The sequence below is a fragment of the Cucurbita maxima genome, unplaced genomic scaffold (genome assembly GCF_002738345.1).
Source record: "Cucurbita maxima cultivar Rimu unplaced genomic scaffold, Cmax_1.0 Cma_Scf00011, whole genome shotgun sequence".
NCBI lineage: Eukaryota > Viridiplantae > Streptophyta > Magnoliopsida > Cucurbitales > Cucurbitaceae > Cucurbita > Cucurbita maxima.
The window spans coordinates 3592204-3611166 of NW_019272027.1; the positions used below are offsets into that span (position 1 = coordinate 3592204).

Consider the following 18963-nt stretch of genomic DNA (forward strand, 5'->3'; position numbering starts at 1 on the left):
TTTTTTTTTTTTTTTTTTTTTTTTTTTTTTTTTTTTTTTTTTTTTTTTTTTTTTTTTTTGCCAACGGGAGTATTTTGGCGATCTCTTTGGCAAAAGAATAAATGCTTTCCTCGAAGATTTTTATTCATGCCCAGCAAAATATTCCTTCTAAATAAATATAAGAAAATCAAAGGCTTTTAAATAAAAAATTGAACTTTAGTGTTAAAACATTGGGCTGCACGTTCTTCCAATCATGAAAAAAGTGGTAAACAGACATCTTATGCATCGCAACTACTGGTACACCACTGTAGAAATATAAACACGTTGAAATTGTGAAGAGAGGAAAAAAGTGAGAACAAAAGGCTGTCATACCTCATTTTCATACAGAGTCTCAAAATTCCCGGATAATGTCTCAACTAATTCAACCAAATCAGATTGATCACCATAAGCATAGCGCAGGTTGTTCCAGAGCTGCAAGAGGATATCAACCATCAATACCAATAAACTTCTTAGATTAGGAGTGAGCTATAGCCACAAGCCAAAGGAATTAAAAACGGGTGTAATCTGTATTGTGTTTATAATACTTGTTTCTTATTACAAGAAAATGGTGTACATTATTTCTATGACAAAGAACCATATACTACAGCATCTATACATGGCTTAAATCACAAGATCGTTTATCAATGCTCCTAAGTCCTACAAACAAGCAGGAGCCTGTTTCATTGCCACTCAACAACTTCTCCTTTGGAATACACTTTTAAAGTCTCACGGACACAATTCATTTTATGTTAATCATACATAAGCTCACCCACAAAAGTTGACCTAAATTGCATCACCTCCTATCTTTACTGAAACCATAAATCCTTAACAAAAGAGAATATATATATTTATCCCATGAAATTGTCATGGTGAGAAATTAATTGATAAGAAAATAAATCTACACCATCCTATTTCATAATACATGTATGAAAATGTTGGTACACGATGAACATATCTGCACATAATATATGTTCCCTTGTCATGGAATTGGGAACGCATGGAATTCCATCAGGCATACATTAGAAATATTTGACCTTGATTTATCTGTTAATAAAGGTGGACTGAAGGCTATTATTATCAATGGTTTTTCTTCTAAATAAGTGGGTACACACGGACAAATTTCTTGTCAACCTTGTACAAATCCTATTGCTATATGATTGTTTTTCTTTGGCATTCATCATAAATTATAAAGTTTATTACGAAGCAACATGAAATGTAGGCAAAGATGTGCAACAGGACACTAATACAACAGTTTCTGATTAAAGAACAAAAACAAACCTCCTGAACATCCTCAAGAAACGCTTCATGTGATCCACCATAAGACCCAGAAGCCAATCTCAAATCAATAGTCCGGAAGTCCAACGGCCTGGAAACCATGGCTGGTGGCCCAAGAAGCCCTTCATCATCATTATCACTTAAAGCCATCAATTTCCTGCCAAGCAAGTTGCAGAAGACTTTTTCATCATCTGCAGCAGCAGCACGGCGTAATACAATTCGACATTGCTTCATCACAATATCTGATAACAAAATAGTAGTTCTCCTCTTGCTTTGTTTTTCAACATTTTGAGGCAAGCCATCACCACATATATCTGATAGTAATGAAAGAACAGCTTTCTGTAGAACAGAAACAAGCATACAAAGAAAATTACAAACGAACAAAATAACGAAAAAGTACAAATAAATTTGAAAAAAAGTAGACTACATTCAACAACGAACGACAAATTCCTGAAGTAAAAGAAAAAGAGCGGCAAGAATGTTTTCCACGGATTATCTGTTAGCTAATAATAATTTGGGATATTATTGAGAAAGATGAAAAAGTATACAACGGCATATACACAAATTATCCGTTTGAATCTTTCCAGATTATGTAAACAGCAAACACTGGCATATTATTATGACCACAAATCAAAAGCCTAGAATAATCCTTTTATAATTTTTTTATTTACTCATTTATTATGTTATATCTGGGTGTAAATCATCTAATCATTTTGCTACCTATTTGTATGCTTCCCTTTTAACAAATTGGGAAAGCTTTTTACAATCTCCCTATAGTAAATTTGAGACATTTTCAGTCTACCAGGCATAGACATGATTTTTTCAAAACATCATACTCCTAAGAAATACAATAAGAAAGTTATACATCATGAAAGTAATAAAGTAGTATAACATAGGTGGTTTATCATGCAACAAGCATGTGGGCACGGGCAACATGCCCTGAACAAGCATGGCCATGACTATTCAGCCCAACTGGCAACGCATGGCCCGCGATGCCCAACGCACAACCCGCGTGCGCCCTCCCTTTAGCTTCATACGGCTCGACTTGGCTTACTCTCTCTGGTGTTTTGGAAACGACTTATTCAGCTCGGTATTCAATTTTAGTACTATATCCTTCATCTTCGACCCTCCTGAAGCTGTTTTTGACGTTATTGAGGGTATTTGACGTTATTGGGGGCTTTCTAGGTTGGTAGTTCGGAACTCCTAAGGCCTTTTTTTTATACAGTTGTACATTCTTTCACCTTAAAAATAAAAATTGAACAAATAACTCATATCTAGGTTCTTTTAGTTTTTGTCACTCAACGGAAGTTTTCTTTTAAGAACTCTTGTTTCTATTCATTAATTAATTTTTCTTATTAAAAATTCATAAACCAAATAGTTATAAAATAGTCTATGCATTAATTAATGAAAATCTTCTTATCCAATCGAAGTTTAATAGATATAAAAAAAAAAGGCAGAGAATAAATAAAATGGCACCTTTGTAGGTCCTGATGCATTGCCCTTGTAAACTTCCTTACTAATTGAATGTTGCAATATCTTTTTTGCCCATTCTGGTGGATCCCTCTCCAAAGCATCATAAACACACTTTCTAATTCTAGTCCCCACATTTGTAGGTAACTTTCTAACAGGTTCTAGCACTTGTGCCCACTCTGGCATCTTACCATCAGTCGCCAGCACCTTCTCACAACCACCGGTGGCATCAGAGTCTTCCTCTTCTAATGTAATAACATGCTTTTCTCTATTTAACGATCCATATATTTGGTTTGTAGCCTCAGCCAGAAGCTGGAAATAACAATTATTAGTGTGAACCAAAAAAAGAATAGATCAGGAGTGAGAATTAGTCTAACATGTAGAAACAAAAGAACTCCTTAACGAGGGAAAATATACATGCCAATGGTTCAAGAGAACATATTGTCTAGAAATTAACATGATCACAGCAAAGAAGTTAGATGTTGAAAATGTTGTCCATCTTAGTTTTGATGTACGAAGATGAACCCCACCCACCCACTTTGCAGACAGGTAAGACAGGACAGTAAACATACTTTCTTAGAAGGAAAAGACGTTTTTTATAATTTTGAAAAAAAAAAATCCTAAATTTTGAGCATCATTAAGTGCAGCCTCAAACTAAATTTTCAGACCAGACTGCTCCAGTGGAATTCAAGGAAAATATAATTCATGTGGCCGCTGCCTTCCAACTAATTATTCACTTCAAAGTTATTACTATCAGTGAACTCGCACAACATCCCTGCATCTCATAAGAATATGTATCCAGTATTAACAAACATAGAAAACATTTTCCCTGCCACATAAAAATCCTCAACAGTTACTTCATACCCAATTCAAAATGAAAATTAAGTTTTTAGCATTGTTGCCGAAGGAAGCCAAGACTTTCAAATATCAGCCTAACTATGCCCTTGCCCATGATAACTCCTTAAAATACCTACCCAACATAGAAGCTTAAAATGGCAATCGTGTGACTTCTGGACTTTCTTTCAATTTAAGAAATATAATCAGACTCCTCATCAAATACAAACCATAGTGCTGTGGTGGTGAGACTACATGTATCATCTTTCCTTACAAATTAAAAGTTTGATGAATTTCAGAAGAGAAAATCAGGCATTGGGTACCATAGTTAAGAATAAATAAAAACTGGAAATAAAGGATGGCGCAAATGTGAGTCTACATGCTCAATAAAAGATTTAAAAGAACTAAAAACTGTCTTACAAATGCATCTGACTCCATCCCAGCCACTCCCGTGAGAGAGCCACAAAGCACACCACCATCACCTTGTAGACATCGAAATACTCTTCCACTTTCACGAGCAGTTACTTCAGCTGACTCAAGATTACCATCCATGGATAAGACAGCCAAGATGTAACGGCGGGCTAATTCTGGCCATGTTAGTTCATTGAGAGGGAGCAAATTCAGCTTTGTTTTCCTAATAGAAGTTGCACTATCCACATCCTTTTTCCTTCCTCGTTTTGGTTTTGACTCTCCAGAATCAAAATTTGGATCCACAAGAGCAGCTACCTTGGATTGAAGCTCCGTAATTAGCACTCTTAACAGAGAAGTGTGAGCTTTAGTTAAAGCTGCACCCATGCATCTGCTGTCTGCTGAGGTAGCTAGTTTACCTTCAGATACCTCCTTCATCACCCTTGTTTCCATTTGTATAAATGTATGTAGATCTCCATTAGCATTCAATTTTGAGGGTACTCGGCCATTTGAGCACTCGGTGCTAAGAGAGTTTATCAACTGGTCTTTCTCAAATTCACTCTCAGAATTTTGGAGAATATTATCCCCATCACCCCGCAGATTGAAAAGATCTTCCTCGAGTTCCTCAAGAGACAAGGCCTCTTCAAGACCCAAGTTCTCATGAAAACGAGAAAAGAAATCCCAAACCTGGGTCAATAAGATAAAAACTAAAGGTTTCATACCAAGGAAATAAGACTATGTCCAAACGAAAAAAAAAAAAAAAAGAAATTTACATTATCTCAAATAAAAAAAATTCCAGCATATACCTGGTAAACATCGCCAGTTAGTTCAGGAGGAATATGCATGCACAAAAGCTTCCCAGGAGGAGGATTTTTGTCATTGGCGTTGCCATCACTAACTAACTTGCCTTTTTTCAATCTTCTAAACAGAAAACTCAGTGGCTCATCTTCTTTACATTCTTCTCCATCAAATTTCTGAACCTCTAAGACACCATTTTCAACTGTTGGCAAAGTCATACTATCTATTCTCTTATTTACAAACTGATATCTTGAACAGGATTGAATTTGTGGAATGTTTTCAAGTATTTCTTGCACAAATTCCATGTCTAACCCAAATCTATCCTGGTCCAGCCACTTTTCAAGTTCATCAGGCAAACTACAGAGCTCGTTCTCAACATCAACCACAGATCGGATGAGGGTAAAACTTGGAAAACCACAAAATTTTGCTAATCTAGAGTTCAGATCACTATTGACACTAATTCTACAATGGCCAAGAAAACTCTGTTCATCACCCACGTGATCACAGCAGAACTTGAAAGTACTTTTCTGGTTGCATAACTCAGAGCATGCTTTAATCAAATCATGTGACATTTGTTCCCATGCTGCTGCTGATGAAGTATCTTCAACTGAAATCTCACCAATTTCATCTCTCAAATACCTATAATTTGAGAGGTTTCCAGACTTTCCAATGGAACTTGCTTCATTATGCTGTCCATTTTGCATCTGAACATTAAAAGCTCCATCAGAACAAATACCAAGGCAAGACAAAATATCATCCTCATTCAGTGGATAAAGGTCTGAGAGAATCATCGGTAAGTTCTCATCGCTTCCATTATTAGTCAACCCATCTTCTTCATTTTGCTCAACAGAAAAATACTCACTTTTTCCCCTGGAGAGGACAGTTGATCCCACTGGAATTGGAAAAGCAGAGCACGCACACCTCCTAACCTTAAAAAGGGGTCCAGAATCACCGCCATCTAGCACTTCATTAATAAAAAGAGAACCAGTAACTTTGTCATGCCAACAAGATCGAAAACCTATTGGATAAACCCGGGTAACATCATGATATGACTGTCGTACATCAATTTCTCCCACAGAAAGAACAAAGAAGTCTTCAAACTGAAGAGGAAACCCTTTCTATGCAGTAAAACAGGCCAAAAATCAGCAAGGAAAATAGCAATAAATGATTCATTTAATAACAGAATCAGTACACAGGCAATATAGGGAAAGGTTAGAGATGCATAAAGAATAAACATAAATTACTAGAACACATACGTAACAGTGTGATGAAATGGAACCTCCATTCTCTTCCACAACAACAGACGGGCTTTGACGGTCACACAAGAACCCCTTACATCGATCATTAATCAAACTTCCGTTGTTATCAACAGATCCATTGGCAACCGAAGATTTGGTAGGCTTTCTTCTTTTTGGTATATAAGACTTTCCAGAAAAAGGTAATGAACCTTGTCTTCTTGCTTTGGGTTGCATAGAAGACAACAACCCAAGATGACAAGCAACTTCATAGACTGAACTAAAAGTCTTCCCATCAGGTGCTTGGTAAATAGCATAAAGTTCACAGCTGTCGACTGACTGTTTAATCTCTACACACCATCCTTCCTCCAACACACCATGTCTCTCAGAAACAAACTCTCTAAGCGCCTGCAAGAAGACTTCACTAGTATTTTGCGATGACAATTTAACTGATGCGCCCCTACCACTCCTACAACTTCCTAAAGGAGAGCCCAAATCCACATCTAAGCTTCTTCCCATGACCTGTGTCTGCTGCAATATATCTTCTAAACCCATTTTAACTTTGTTTTTCACAATATCTGAAGTTCTTTGAAGACCATATCTATTCCCCAAATGTAACAGGTTTCTATGTTTTGCAGATGGGCAAACGGAAGTACCACAAAAAGAATTATCTTCTGCAGCATGCTTTCTAGAAAAAGAAAAAATTAAAATGGAAGTAAATTTCTTATCCCAAAAAAATTAATGAATCACGTTACTAAATATTAGTTTGATCTCAAGAGATAAAGTCAATCCTAATTGCCAAACATACATATCTTCAAAATTAGATAGATGAGAAACACATACTACCACTGCATAGACAAGAGTAAGGCATCCTCCAATGCATAGTGTAGAAGACTAACATGGAGATATGAAATGGTGAATTATGTGAGACGAGCAAACAGCTGATGCAAATACACATTATGAGCTAAACCTATACATTATGCTTCGCAGCCCATTTTATCCCCTTCAGCAAAGATCATAGGACAAGAAACCACATTTAACTGGCTCACAGTTCCTCTTGGACGTGGCAGAGTAACTTGAAAATAACTAACTAATTTCCCCACAGTCAAGATGTTTGGGATTAAATGGCTCAGATTCATAGTCCTTGCTATATAAAGTTTGCTCTTCCTAAAATTAGCTCATCTTCACAACATCTACGGAAAAACAAAACATTACCAGAAAACATGCAGACTGGAAAAACAGGATCTGAGTACACATTCTTTGACCCAGAAACATGCTAATGGGACGTACTTTGCTGTATCCTTATGGAAGCAGAGTGAGCCAGCAAACTCCGAGCAGAAAAACTAAACATATGATTTATGTGAGTGTTACAGTCACTATTTCTAAGAGATTTACTAAACCTGCAATCTATAATCACTGACATATTCTATCGTATTACGTGTGAAGCACTAATCCTCAAACATTTTAACACTCAAAACGATAATGACTACCAACTAAATTTCCCTAATATGTAAACTTTCCAACTCAAAGTTCTTGTGGAGTGGAAACCCCAAAGAAAAAGTGCTCCAAAAACTGACAGCAGTTAGCTAATCGACAACCAAAAGAAACTACACCTTCTCTTCCCCATTTCACCCACAAAAAACCCCATACCTGAAACCCGGCAACTCCTCACCATCCTCGCCACAAGCATCACCATCACTCGGCGGAGAAGCGTTAATATCCAACAGCTGCTTCGACTTAACCCCAAGCGGCCACCGCTTACTCTTCACCCCGCTGCCAAAACAGTCCTCACATACCCAATCCTCGAAATTCAACGCCTGAACCCCCCGCATTCGAGCGCAAGCCAAATGAAACCCCCGCTCGCATCCGTCGCACACTACCACATGACCGTGCACCTCCGGCTGACCGCACAAGCCACAGACGGAGCCACGAAGCCCGCGAGGGACATCAGCCGGGCCACCATCAGGCGGCGGAGGGTTGTCATGGAAGGAACGGACGACGTCGAATGTATTCGATAGGTTTTCAGAGAAAGAAGAAGGGGAAGGGATCTCGTTGAGATCGATGCCGATACCGGAGCGGGTGGTGGTGGAGTCAATGGGGTTGGGATGGTCCTTGGGGTGGTGTTCTTCGCTGGAATCGGCGAGTTCCATCATCCAAGAAGGGATTCAGAAGAGAAGTGATTGAAGAAAAAGATGAAGGAAGGTACCATAGCTCAGGTGAGAGATTCCGGTGAATGTGACAGGAATCAACGGCGGAGATTTGAGGGTTTTGGTGGTTCCGTTTTGGTTTTTGGTTTGAGAAATGGCAGATGTGGGGAACGGAAGAAACTGTGGCCAATAACAGAACCGGACCGTATCGAAGAGACCGACCTTCTTTTCTTTTTGCCCCTGGTTCTTCAGTTTTACCCTTTGGTTAAAAAAATAAATAAATTACTGGAAAAAATTACTAATGTAAATGTGAATTACCGTGGTCGACGCTGACGGCCATTTCGACGGCGCGTGTTTTTACCTCGCCGTCTTGGCGAGTACGGCAGGTCACTCTTGAATGCCTTTGTATTCCGGCAACTAGAGCGCTACGTGACTTGGAAAATGACGTAATTGCCCATGGTGATTAGGCGCCAATTGGAAATGGATGTTTTTCCTTAAATGTAAAATTATAAAATTAATCCATATTATTTTAAATTTTTAAAATTTAATCCTTTATCTCAAGCTAAAACATATATTTGATTAATGGTATTTCAATTTGATATCTCACACGTCCGTTGGAAAAGAAAACAAAACATTTTTTTACAAAAGTGTGAAAACCTCTCTTTAGTATACACGTTTTAAAATCGTGAGATTGATAGCGATACGTAACAGGTCAAAACGAACAATATCTACTAGCGGTTGGTCTAGGATGTTACATTGCAAGTCCATTGTTTCGTTTTTATTTTATCAGGCATTTTCTAATAGGGAAGAGCCTTCCATTTTTATCAAATGACTCAGTTCCTCTACCTCTTTCTCCATCCCGACTCTCTTTCTAGTTACAAGTCTTACTGGGGCGTAAACTTTCTTGTTGTACCAAAATGGAGATTTGATTTAAACGACCAGATACAATAGATGAGTTTTGGTTGATAGAGCTACTCTATTGTTCATTTCTAATAAAAGTGATTGACTCAATTCACGAGCTCTTAGTTATAAACCATAACGGTCATAGTGACTTTCAAACATACGAAAAGAAGGGAAGAATTAAGAAGATGTTTGACAACAGTGTTGCGTGTGAGAGAGCACATATCGTTGATAGAAGCCAAGACGTTTGAGTCATGCACGAGACAGCCGAAATCATCATTGCCTGTAACAACTCAAGCCCACCATTAGCAAATATTGTCCGCTTTGACCCGTTACGTATCATCGTCAACCGCATCTATTAGAAAGAGATTTTCACAATCTTACAAGGAATGTTTCGTTCCTCTCTCCAACTGATGTGAGATATCACGTTGGCACTCACACTATGGGTCATAGTTACTTGAGGAAGACACTCGTCCAACCCGTCCTTTATCACATTCCCGCTACATATCATGAAGAAGACACTAAAATAACCTAAATGAGTCGTTTAAGAACTATCGAAACATATGAAAATTAAATTTAAACAAAGTAATAAATAAAACCTTGTGAGGGAACCAAGAGACAAGATTCTTAAAAAAGACGAACATAGCGTTGGCATCTATGAATTTAAATTAATACAACGAACACATGCACATAAGACATATAATAGTAATAATAATAATAATAAAAAGAACCATATAATATAATGCACATTAATTAATAACATAAATAAGCTACATGGGCAGCTCGCACCGACACTTGAAGAGTGGCCAATTGTGGCAATGGGTCCATTAGAGATAAAGCTTGGAATGGCCAACAAAAATCCAACACAATCAATCAAATTCAATGTGCCGGTTCGTTCTTCATTCTTCGTTCTTCGTTCAAGTTCACCACTAGTAGATATTATCCGCTTTGACCCATTACGTATCATCATCAGCCTCACAATTTTGAAATGCGTTTACTAGGAAAGATCTTCTCTCTAACTAATGTAGGATCAATCTACCCTTTTTGGAGGCCCAACGTCCTCGCTGGCATACCCCTTTAGTGTCGGACACTGATACCATTTATAACAGCTCAAGTCCACCACTGGTAGATATTGTCTGTTTTGACTCATTACCTATCATCGTCAGCCTCACAGGTTTGAAACCCGTTTACTAGGAAAGATCCCCTCTCTAACAAAGGTAGGATCAATATACCCTCTTTGGAGGCCCAACGTCCTCACTGGCATACCCCTTCAATGTTGGACTCTGATACCATTTATAACAACTCAAGCCCACCGCTGGTAGATATTGTCTGTTTTGACTCATTACGTATCATCATTAACCTCATAGTTTTGAAACGCGTTTACTAGAAAAGATCTCCTCTCTAACTAATGTAGGATCAATCTACCTTCTTTGGAGGCCCAACGTCCTCGCTGGTGTACCTAGTGTCGGACTCTGATACCATTTATAACAACTTAAGCCCACCGCTATTAAATAATGTTTGTTTTGGCCAATTACGTATCATCGTCAGCCTCACGATTTTAAAATGTGTCTACTATGGAGAGAGTTTAGCTCTACTCCGATCAGTGTTTTGCACCGTCCAATGACTGACTCTGACAGGAGTAGGGCTAGACTCTCTTCATATTAAACACGTTTTAAAATCGTGGGGTTGAAATCAACCAATTGAATTAAAAATAAATAAAATATACATTTTGAAAAAAGAGAATACACATAATTTGAAGTATGAGACAATTTTGTGTTTGGTAAGGCATGTGGAGTTGTTGAATCATATCCAATCTCAAAGATTCAACCACAATAATTTATTTTCAAGGCCTCCAAATTCTACAATATTACATTTTCATGCTTCATTTTAATATTTTGATATTGATAAATAAAATAAAATTTCAAATTCAACAAATTCCGTGTAGTGTTTTGTAGCAGAGATCCATCTCTTTAGGATTTTCCCTTTCGTACTTTCCCTCAAGACTTTAAAACGTGTCTGCTAGAAAAGATTTCCACACTCTTATAAATGATATTTTGTTCTCCTCCCCAACCAATGTGGAACATCACAATCCACTTCCTTCGAGACCCAGCGTCCTCACTGACACTCTTTTCTTCCTCCAATCGATGTGGGACCGCCACCAAATCCACCCCCTTCGGGGGCCAACGTCCTTACTTGCACACCGCCTCGAGAAACACCGAGAAAGCTCGCACATCGTCCAATGTCTGGCTCTGATACCATTTGTAACGCTCCAGATCCACTACTAGCAGATATTATTCTCTTTGGGAACGCGTCTGGTAGGAGAAGGTTTTCACACCCTTATAAATGATGTTTTGTTCTCAACCAATGTGGGACATCACATGCTTGATTTTGGAAAAATTTTATCGAGAATACTATACTCTCTTCTGTTTAGTGTTTGTCATGTTAGGATTATTTAAACGAATAGTACTCCGAGAGCACTGAAGATTTTTTTTCAACCCAATTCGTATACGCACTTGGTATAACTTTTCTAACTCACAAATTTATCATGAACAATATTAGGTCGCATTTCTTAAAATGTATTTAATGTTGGGAAAACGAGATGAAGAAAAAATAAAGTGGTAGAGTGAGAAAAATAAGGAGAAATGGAGGGAGAGGATCGGAATCCACAAATATAGGAAGGAAACAGTAAATTGATTTCCATGGGTGAAGGCGGGGTCACATCACGTGCACTACCTCTGCCTCTGCCTCTGCCGGCCAAAACCTCCGCTTCTTCTTCTTCTTCTTCTTCTTCTCATTTCCCGTCACTGACACTCACTCGCCGGTTATTGATCTTTCTTAACTCCTTCCATTTCCACCGCATCATTTGCAGCAACTTCCTCTCTTGATCGCCATTACCCACTTCGTATTTACTATCATTTTTCTCTGGGTACTTCTCGAACTACTTGATTTCTTGTTTTTTTTCATCTGGGTTTCTGTTTGATTTCTAGTTTGAGGCCTTGAATCTGATGTGAATTTGAATTGAAATGTTTACTTGGTACTGTTTGGTTGTGATTTTTTATCTGTTCAATGTTCAGATCTTGCCCCTTTTTTATAGTTTGTTGTTTATAATTGAGGGTTTTGGGTGTTTTTGATTTTGGGGTTCTGGATCTTATTCGTTTTTAGTTCTAGTAACCAATTTTGGAGCTTTGTTTTCTTATCTTAGTTGGATGTGTTGCTGATTTTCTCTACGGTTTGTTCGTACTTCAACTTTGGTTTATGATCACTGGCGATTGCTGCAGTTATTTGGTTTTGCATCTGTGTGGATTTTGATGAATGAGATTGCAACAGCCCAACTGTTAGCCGATATTTTCCTTTTTGTGCTTTCCGAGATTTTTAAAATGAGTCTGCTAGGAAGAGGTTTCCACACCCTTACGAGGAATGCTTCGTTCCCTCTCCAACCGATGTGGGATCTCACAATCCACCTCACTTGGGAGCCTAGCGTTCTCCCTGGCACACCGCTCGGTGTCTGGCTTTGATACCATTTTTAACAGACCAAGCACACCGCTAGCAGATATTGTTCTCCTTAGACTTTTCCTTTCGGGCTTCCTCTCAAGGTTTTTAAAACATGTTTGTTAGGGAGAAGTTTCACCTCCTTATCAGGAATGGTTCGTTCCCCTCTCCAACCGATGTGAGATCTCACAAAGATGGGATAGTGATTGTTGTGAGTGTAATTGTGAGTGAGATTGTGATGGCAAGGAGAGATATCTTCCGGATGTGGGCAGGAGGCACTCTCGATTTCGTTTAGGAGTTGCTATGTTAGAATGATTTTGATTGTTGATCAAGTGATTGAGTGACATTAGTGAATATCATTACCATAGAGCCTGAAATTTCATTAGAGTATGATTTATAACAACCCAATTTCACGGCTAGCAAATACTGGAGCCTCTTATGGGCTTTCCCTTCTAGGCATCCCCTCAAGGTTTTAAAACACATATGCTAGAGAGAGGTTTCCATACCCTTTTGAGGAATGCTTTGTTCCTCTCTCCAATCGATTGGGATCTCACAGATTTTTTCCTAGATTCAAGCTATGAGCTTCAAATTCAAGTTGCAAATGTGGGTGCACTGGAGAGAGTTCCCTGTTTGATCTTCCAAGGATTTAATTCTGTTATCTGGGTTGGTATTGCAGAATTTTTTAGCCTCTACTTCTGTCGAACATGGAAACGTTTAAAAGTATGACATTTTCTTTTAGATTGATGAGAAAAAGTAAAGAAAAGAATACGAAATCGCTCGTTATCTGGTCTTTTTATAATTACTTTTTGATATGTAGCTTCTAAAAGAAATAAGTAAATTAGATATGTAGCTTATTTCCTAAGGTAGTGAACATCATTGAATCTAATTACTTTTTGATATGTAGCTTCTGATGTTTTTCGTGCTCTAAAAGATTTCCCCTCTGCGTCGTATATCGCAACAGCCATGTCAGAGGAAGCTCTTAAGGCCCTTAACTCAATGCCTGGACTGGAAGGGAACAACGAAAGCTTTTGTAAAGAGGATCTTAGTAAACAAGGAATAGGTATAAAGGCTGCCAATGGGAACATTGAAGAACTGAAAAGTAAAAGCTCCGCTTCTATCAGGCCTCTAGTAAATGGTGAAAGTAGCAACCCTGTTGCTGAGGTTGGTAGTTCGGAAGTAGAATATATCGAATCTGAGAATTTGACCGATTTAGAAGATGTTTCGTCAAGCCTTAAGGTATTAACACTACTAGATTTGTTCAGCTGAAATTTAGTTGTTGGGTCGATCATCATTGATGATTCATGCTCGGATTCGTTATATACATAACTTGGACTACATCTTTACTCGTTTTAACCTTCAGACACTCTTAGCTGGATTAGGCTCAAAAGATTGGGTTTTGGTTTGTGAAGCATTGAATAATACAAGAAGACTAGCAATATATCACAGGGAAGACATGCTCGATATACTGTAAGTCGTCAATAGTGACTCGATTCATTTGGTTTTTCCTTTTTTACTCGATTCATTTGGTTTTTCCTTTTTTACTCGATTCATTGTATTATTTCTTATACTTTCTTGTGGCAGGGGAGACGTGATCTCACTTTTGGTGAAATCAATGAAAAATCCTAGAAGTGCTGTCTGCAAAACTGCCCTTATGACATCTGCAGACATTTTCATTGCTTATAATGACGAAGTGATTGAATCATTAGATCCCATGGTAACTGTAACTTGCACTGTTTGAGTTTAAACTTTTTTATCTTACATTTTTCTTCAATGGAGATCTCTTTTCTGAGCTATGAATGACTTCTTCAATGGAGTGCAGTTGTTGCAGCTTCTTCTGAAGTCTTCTCAAGACAAACGTTTTGTGTGCGAAGCTGCCGAGAAAGCTCTGGTAGCAATGACTTCTTCGTTTTCCCCTGCATTATTGTTACCAAAGTTGGAACCATATCTTAAGAATAGAAACCCGAGAATTCGAGCCAAGGCTTCAATGTGCTTTTGTCGAAGTGTTCCACGACTGGTGAGGATTTTGCTTCTTCATTCGTAGCATGAACCTTGTTTGTTCATCATGTTTCTATGTTCATGAAGTTTTGGACTCTTACCCCCATTTTTTTTTAATGAGAAATCTCGATATCAATGAGAGAAATAAAAGAAACTTATGTATAAAAAAGCCCAAAAAGAGGAGGGAAAGCTTTTGCCCCAAATTCGGTAAACAAAAGTAGGACCGATTTGAGAGGATAAGACCTAAAGAATAATTATGAAAAGCCTTCGTGACAGATGCACCGAAAGAATACTAAATTTCACATGATAACACATCTGTTGTAGATAGTCATATATAGTAGATGGTTGTATTGGATACAACTATAGATAGTAAACTGAACCATGTATATATTGTGCTTTGAAAATATACTTTTCTGTATCCTCTATATTCTCGACCGTCAATATAAAGCTTTAACCAATATTCTTCCTTGCATTTTCTTTCTATTGTTCTTTGTATTCATTTAGATCGAGTGTTTGCGTTGTTGTGCAATCCTAACAACATCTCCTCCCAAGATCTCTCAAGCCCCAATCTTTGGATATCTAGTTTTGTGATTGCAAACAAATTGTATATGCCTTAGATATGCCAAACGTTTGTTCCTATGTTGCTCAGCTGTATGTTTACTGTTAAAGGTTTTTCTGTCTTCTTCTGTTCTTTGTTGATTTACCTCCGCATGTTTCATTGTCTGATTTCCCACTGTCCCTATGTCTGGAATCTTTCATATCTGTTCTGCTCACTTGTATAACACATATTTATGGATAGGGTGTTGAAGGGATAAAAGCATATGGAATCGACAAATTGATTCAAACAGCAGCATCCCAGCTCAGTGACCAGCTTCCCGAGTCTAGGGAGGCAGCTCGAATCCTCCTCGTGGAGCTGCAATCTGTGTACGAGAAGTTCACCGACCTCCCAACGACAACGCCTGAAGATCCAGAGAAAGGCTCTTGGGAAGACTTTTGTCAATCAAAGCTCTCCCCTTTAAGTGCACAAGCTGTCCTTCGCGTCAAGAACGTCTCTCGGGAAGGTATTGTCTCGAGTTCTTGAAGCTTAGTAATGATGAAAATATCGAAACTTCAATATGATGTACCCCCCCCCCATTGTTCTTGAACCTCTAGCCATGTGAGGAGCTTTAGCGCGGCTAGCGTATATCCATGATAGCTATTATTCTTTCCCTTTCTTTTGGTTTGCTTTGTAAATTCTTTGAAAACTTTTGAGGTACTGCAAATACGGTTGAAGTGTGTAGTTTTTGCTATTTCTGCCTATAGCTTATAGTGACTGCAATATTCTTTGAGATCCACTTGAAACTATGATATTGAGGGTGTGAATATTATAAATACAAAAATTGGAGGTTTAGGGAACAAGATATTCTATGCCTATACTTGATTTTGTTTCCCTATGGATATATTGATATCATTTTATTGTTTTGTGCATTCAAACGTTTGTAGTAATCATAGTATATTATTGGGAGATCCCACATTGATTGGAGAGGGAAACGAAACATTCCTTATAAAGGTGTGTAAACCTCTCTCTAGCAAACACATTTTAAAACCTTGAGGGGGAGCCCGAAAGGGAAATCCCAAAGAGGAAAATATTTGCTAGCAGTGGGTTTGGACTGTTACAAATGGTATCAGAGCTAGTCACTGAATGGTGTGCTAGCGAGGATGTCGGCCCCCTAAAAAGGGTGGATTGTGAGATCTCATGTTGCTTGGAGAGGGGGAATGAAACATTCCTTATAAGGGTGTGGAAACCTCTCCCCAGCAGACGCGTTCTAAAACCTTGAGGGGAAGCCTGGAAGGGAAAGTTCAAAGAGGACAATATCTACTAGTAGTGAGCTTGGACGGTATCTTTTGTTAATATTTCTAGGCATAGATGTATGTTTTTTCCTTTGTTTTGCTACACATAAAATCACCTCCAGTATCTATCTATACATCCATCTTTGGTATAAAGATGGCAAGTTAGTCTTCAAGTTGTGTACGTGTACCACGATTCAATGGGTGTTTACCTCATGGTTTAGGTTGATATAACTCGAAACTAGATAGTCGAGCTTCAAGGTTGTGTGACTATTGACCATAAACTGCAAGGTAGAAGTAAACATGTCATCCATTCATAGAAAAATCAGGTTCTTTGGCATTTTCAAACTGGAAGGTTTGGATGTTTGCCCCTTTCATGAACTCCTTTAGATGTATACTTTTGTTCATATAGTCTGCAGAAGACATATCGTCATCTGTGTCGTGTTGTCGTTGTCGTATTCACTATCTTGTTCTATCGAATCTATGTAGCATAAGCTCTCTCTCTCAATGCTGATGTCTTTACCAATCTTCTCTTCTTAAGGCTCCTCCAAGCTACTAGAATCAAGCTAGAGGTATGTCGAAGCTCTTGTCATGCAGGCGTTTAAATTGCTCAGCAATGAACATGAGGTCGTCCTCGGCTCGAAGAGAAAAGGCTTCAACTTCTGTAAGCATTCGGACAGTTATGAGTAGAAGAAGGCATATTCAAACTGGAACTTGGCATCAAAGCCCACATCAATAGTTCTTCACCACAAAATCACCTGGTTTTAGTGTGTTGGAGTTGAACCCGGATGGGCCGCCATTTGTTGTAGAGCTCTTTCATTAGGGGTATACATGGTCCGGATTGGGCTGGGTTGAAAGATTTTTTTGACCCAACTCAAAGCTATTCTCTGATTTCGGATTGGGTGGTCGGATTGTTAAAAAAAGAAAATTTAAATTTTTTTATTAATCTATAGTTCATAATTATTCAATACAATTAGATAAATGATATTAAAAACTCACAAACACAAATTTAAATGGCCCGAAAAAAATAGAACCAACCCAACTAAAAAAATTTACAATTCAAACATTTAGTTGGTATAAAAGATATCACAGTCGACTCAACTCAACCTATAGTATTTCTATCATCTATGAATAAAATTTAATTTTTTCCAATGGAAGGTCAAAGTGTGCACGTGTGTAAATAGGTTAATAAATTAATAATTTAATTAAAAATCAAAGGGAATTAATTGAATTAGATTTTTTTTTAGAAGAGTGAAGATATTTTAAAATATTTGCCCATCTTATTTGAAAAAAATAAAAGTTGCAAAAAAAAAAATAATAATAAAAGTCACGTGAGAGTAAAGATTGACCAATTAATGTATTCGTTTTTGCACGTTTTCAAGGTAATAACTTAATAAATAAAAAATTGTATATTATATTTAAAAAATCTTCCCAATTTTTATAAACGTTTAAAATGGATGGAAAATGTACTTTCACAACCCAAAAGAATCATCTATTTTTGTGTTGGATTTGATTGGATTTTAGGAGTTTTTTTTTTTTTTTTAATTATTTCTAAAAGACCATTAACTTGAAAAACGGACCAGATCCTGATCGGATAATCTGAATTTTTTGAGTTATCGATATGAATCACTATTGTATAACCCTGATTGGATTGGGTAATCTGAATTTGTTGAGTAATCGATATGAATATCACTATTGTAAAACCCTGATTGGATTGGGTAATCTGAATTTTGAGTTATCGATATGAATATCACTATTGTAAAACCCTTGATTGGATTAGGTAATCTGAATTTTTTGAGTTATTATCGATATGAATATCACTATTGTAAAACCCTTGATTGGATTAGGTAATCTGAATTTTTTGAGTTATCGATATGAATATCACTATTGTAAAACCCTGATTGGATTGGGTAATCTGAATTTTTTTTTTGAGTTATCGATATGAATATCACTATTGTAAAACCCTGATTGGATTGGGTAATCTGAATTTTGAGTTATCGATATGAATATCACTATTGTAAAACCCTTGATTGGATTAGGTAATCTGATTTTTTTGAGTTATCGATATGAATATCACTATTGTAAAACCCTGATTGGATTGGGTAATCTGAATTTTGAGTTATCGATATGAATATCACTATTGTAAAACCCTTGATTGGATTAGGTAATCTGAATTTTTTGAGTTATCGATATGAATATCACTATTGTAAAACCCTTGATTGGATTAGGTAATCTGAATTTTTTGAGTTATCGATATGAATATCACTATTGTAAAACCCTGATTGGATTGGGTAATCTGAATTTTTTGAGTTATCGATATGAATATCACTATTGTAAAACCCTGATTGGATTGGGTAATCTGAATTTGTTGAGTAATCGATATGAATATCACTATTGTAAAACCCTGATTGGATTGAGTAATCTGAATTTTTTGAGTTATCGATATAAATATCACTATTGTAAACTGAACAAACATGTCATCTTTTAGTTTATAACTGTTGGTAAAATAATCTCATCCTCTGTGTATCATTAAAAAAAACAAACGAGAAAACTCAATTATAAAAATA

General features: G+C 37.3%; 2 protein-coding genes across 5 annotated transcripts in view; one reads left to right on the forward strand and one right to left on the reverse strand.

The window, feature by feature from the left end:
- Positions 1-8397, reverse strand: part of LOC111486613 (methyl-CpG-binding domain-containing protein 9-like) — a 14096-nt gene extending 5699 nt beyond the window's left edge. The window contains exons 1-7 of the mRNA XM_023133779.1: positions 7689-8397; positions 6060-6726; positions 4812-5921; positions 4018-4692; positions 2770-3075; positions 1297-1632; positions 352-450 (exon numbers count right to left, since the gene is read on the reverse strand). Coding sequence (XP_022989547.1) covers positions 352-450; positions 1297-1632; positions 2770-3075; positions 4018-4692; positions 4812-5921; positions 6060-6726; positions 7689-8191 — 3696 coding nt within the window. The 5' untranslated portion in view covers positions 8192-8397. The remainder of the gene's footprint in view (positions 1-351; positions 451-1296; positions 1633-2769; positions 3076-4017; positions 4693-4811; positions 5922-6059; positions 6727-7688) is intronic.
- Positions 8398-11708: 3311 nt separating this feature from the next.
- LOC111486379 lies at positions 11709-15967 on the forward strand. Of its 4 annotated transcripts, none has more exons than XM_023133477.1 (6): positions 11709-12011; positions 13479-13810; positions 13935-14041; positions 14156-14288; positions 14394-14588; positions 15369-15967. In XM_023133477.1, exons 2-6 carry the CDS (start codon positions 13538-13540, stop codon positions 15648-15650), a joined length of 990 nt encoding a protein of 329 aa, XP_022989245.1. In that variant the 5' UTR covers positions 11709-12011; positions 13479-13537; the 3' UTR covers positions 15651-15967. The 4 variants fall into 4 exon arrangements, with proteins under 4 accessions (XP_022989245.1, XP_022989246.1, XP_022989244.1 ...); XM_023133478.1 differs by having other exon boundaries at positions 13506-13810; XM_023133476.1 differs by having other exon boundaries at positions 11710-12011; positions 13536-13810.
- Positions 15968-18963: the final 2996 nt, after the last annotated feature.

Bases quoted from the DNA above. Each gene is read 5' to 3' on its own strand.
- LOC111486379 (XM_023133477.1), top strand. From the start codon at position 13,538: ATGTCAGAGGAAGCTCTTAAGGCCCTTAACTCAATGCCTGGACTGGAA. The intron at 13,811-13,934 runs GTATTAACACTA...TTTAACCTTCAG, and splicing joins ATGTTTCGTCAAGCCTTAAG to ACACTCTTAGCTGGATTAGG. The intron at 14,289-14,393 runs GTAACTGTAACT...AATGGAGTGCAG, and splicing joins TTGAATCATTAGATCCCATG to TTGTTGCAGCTTCTTCTGAA.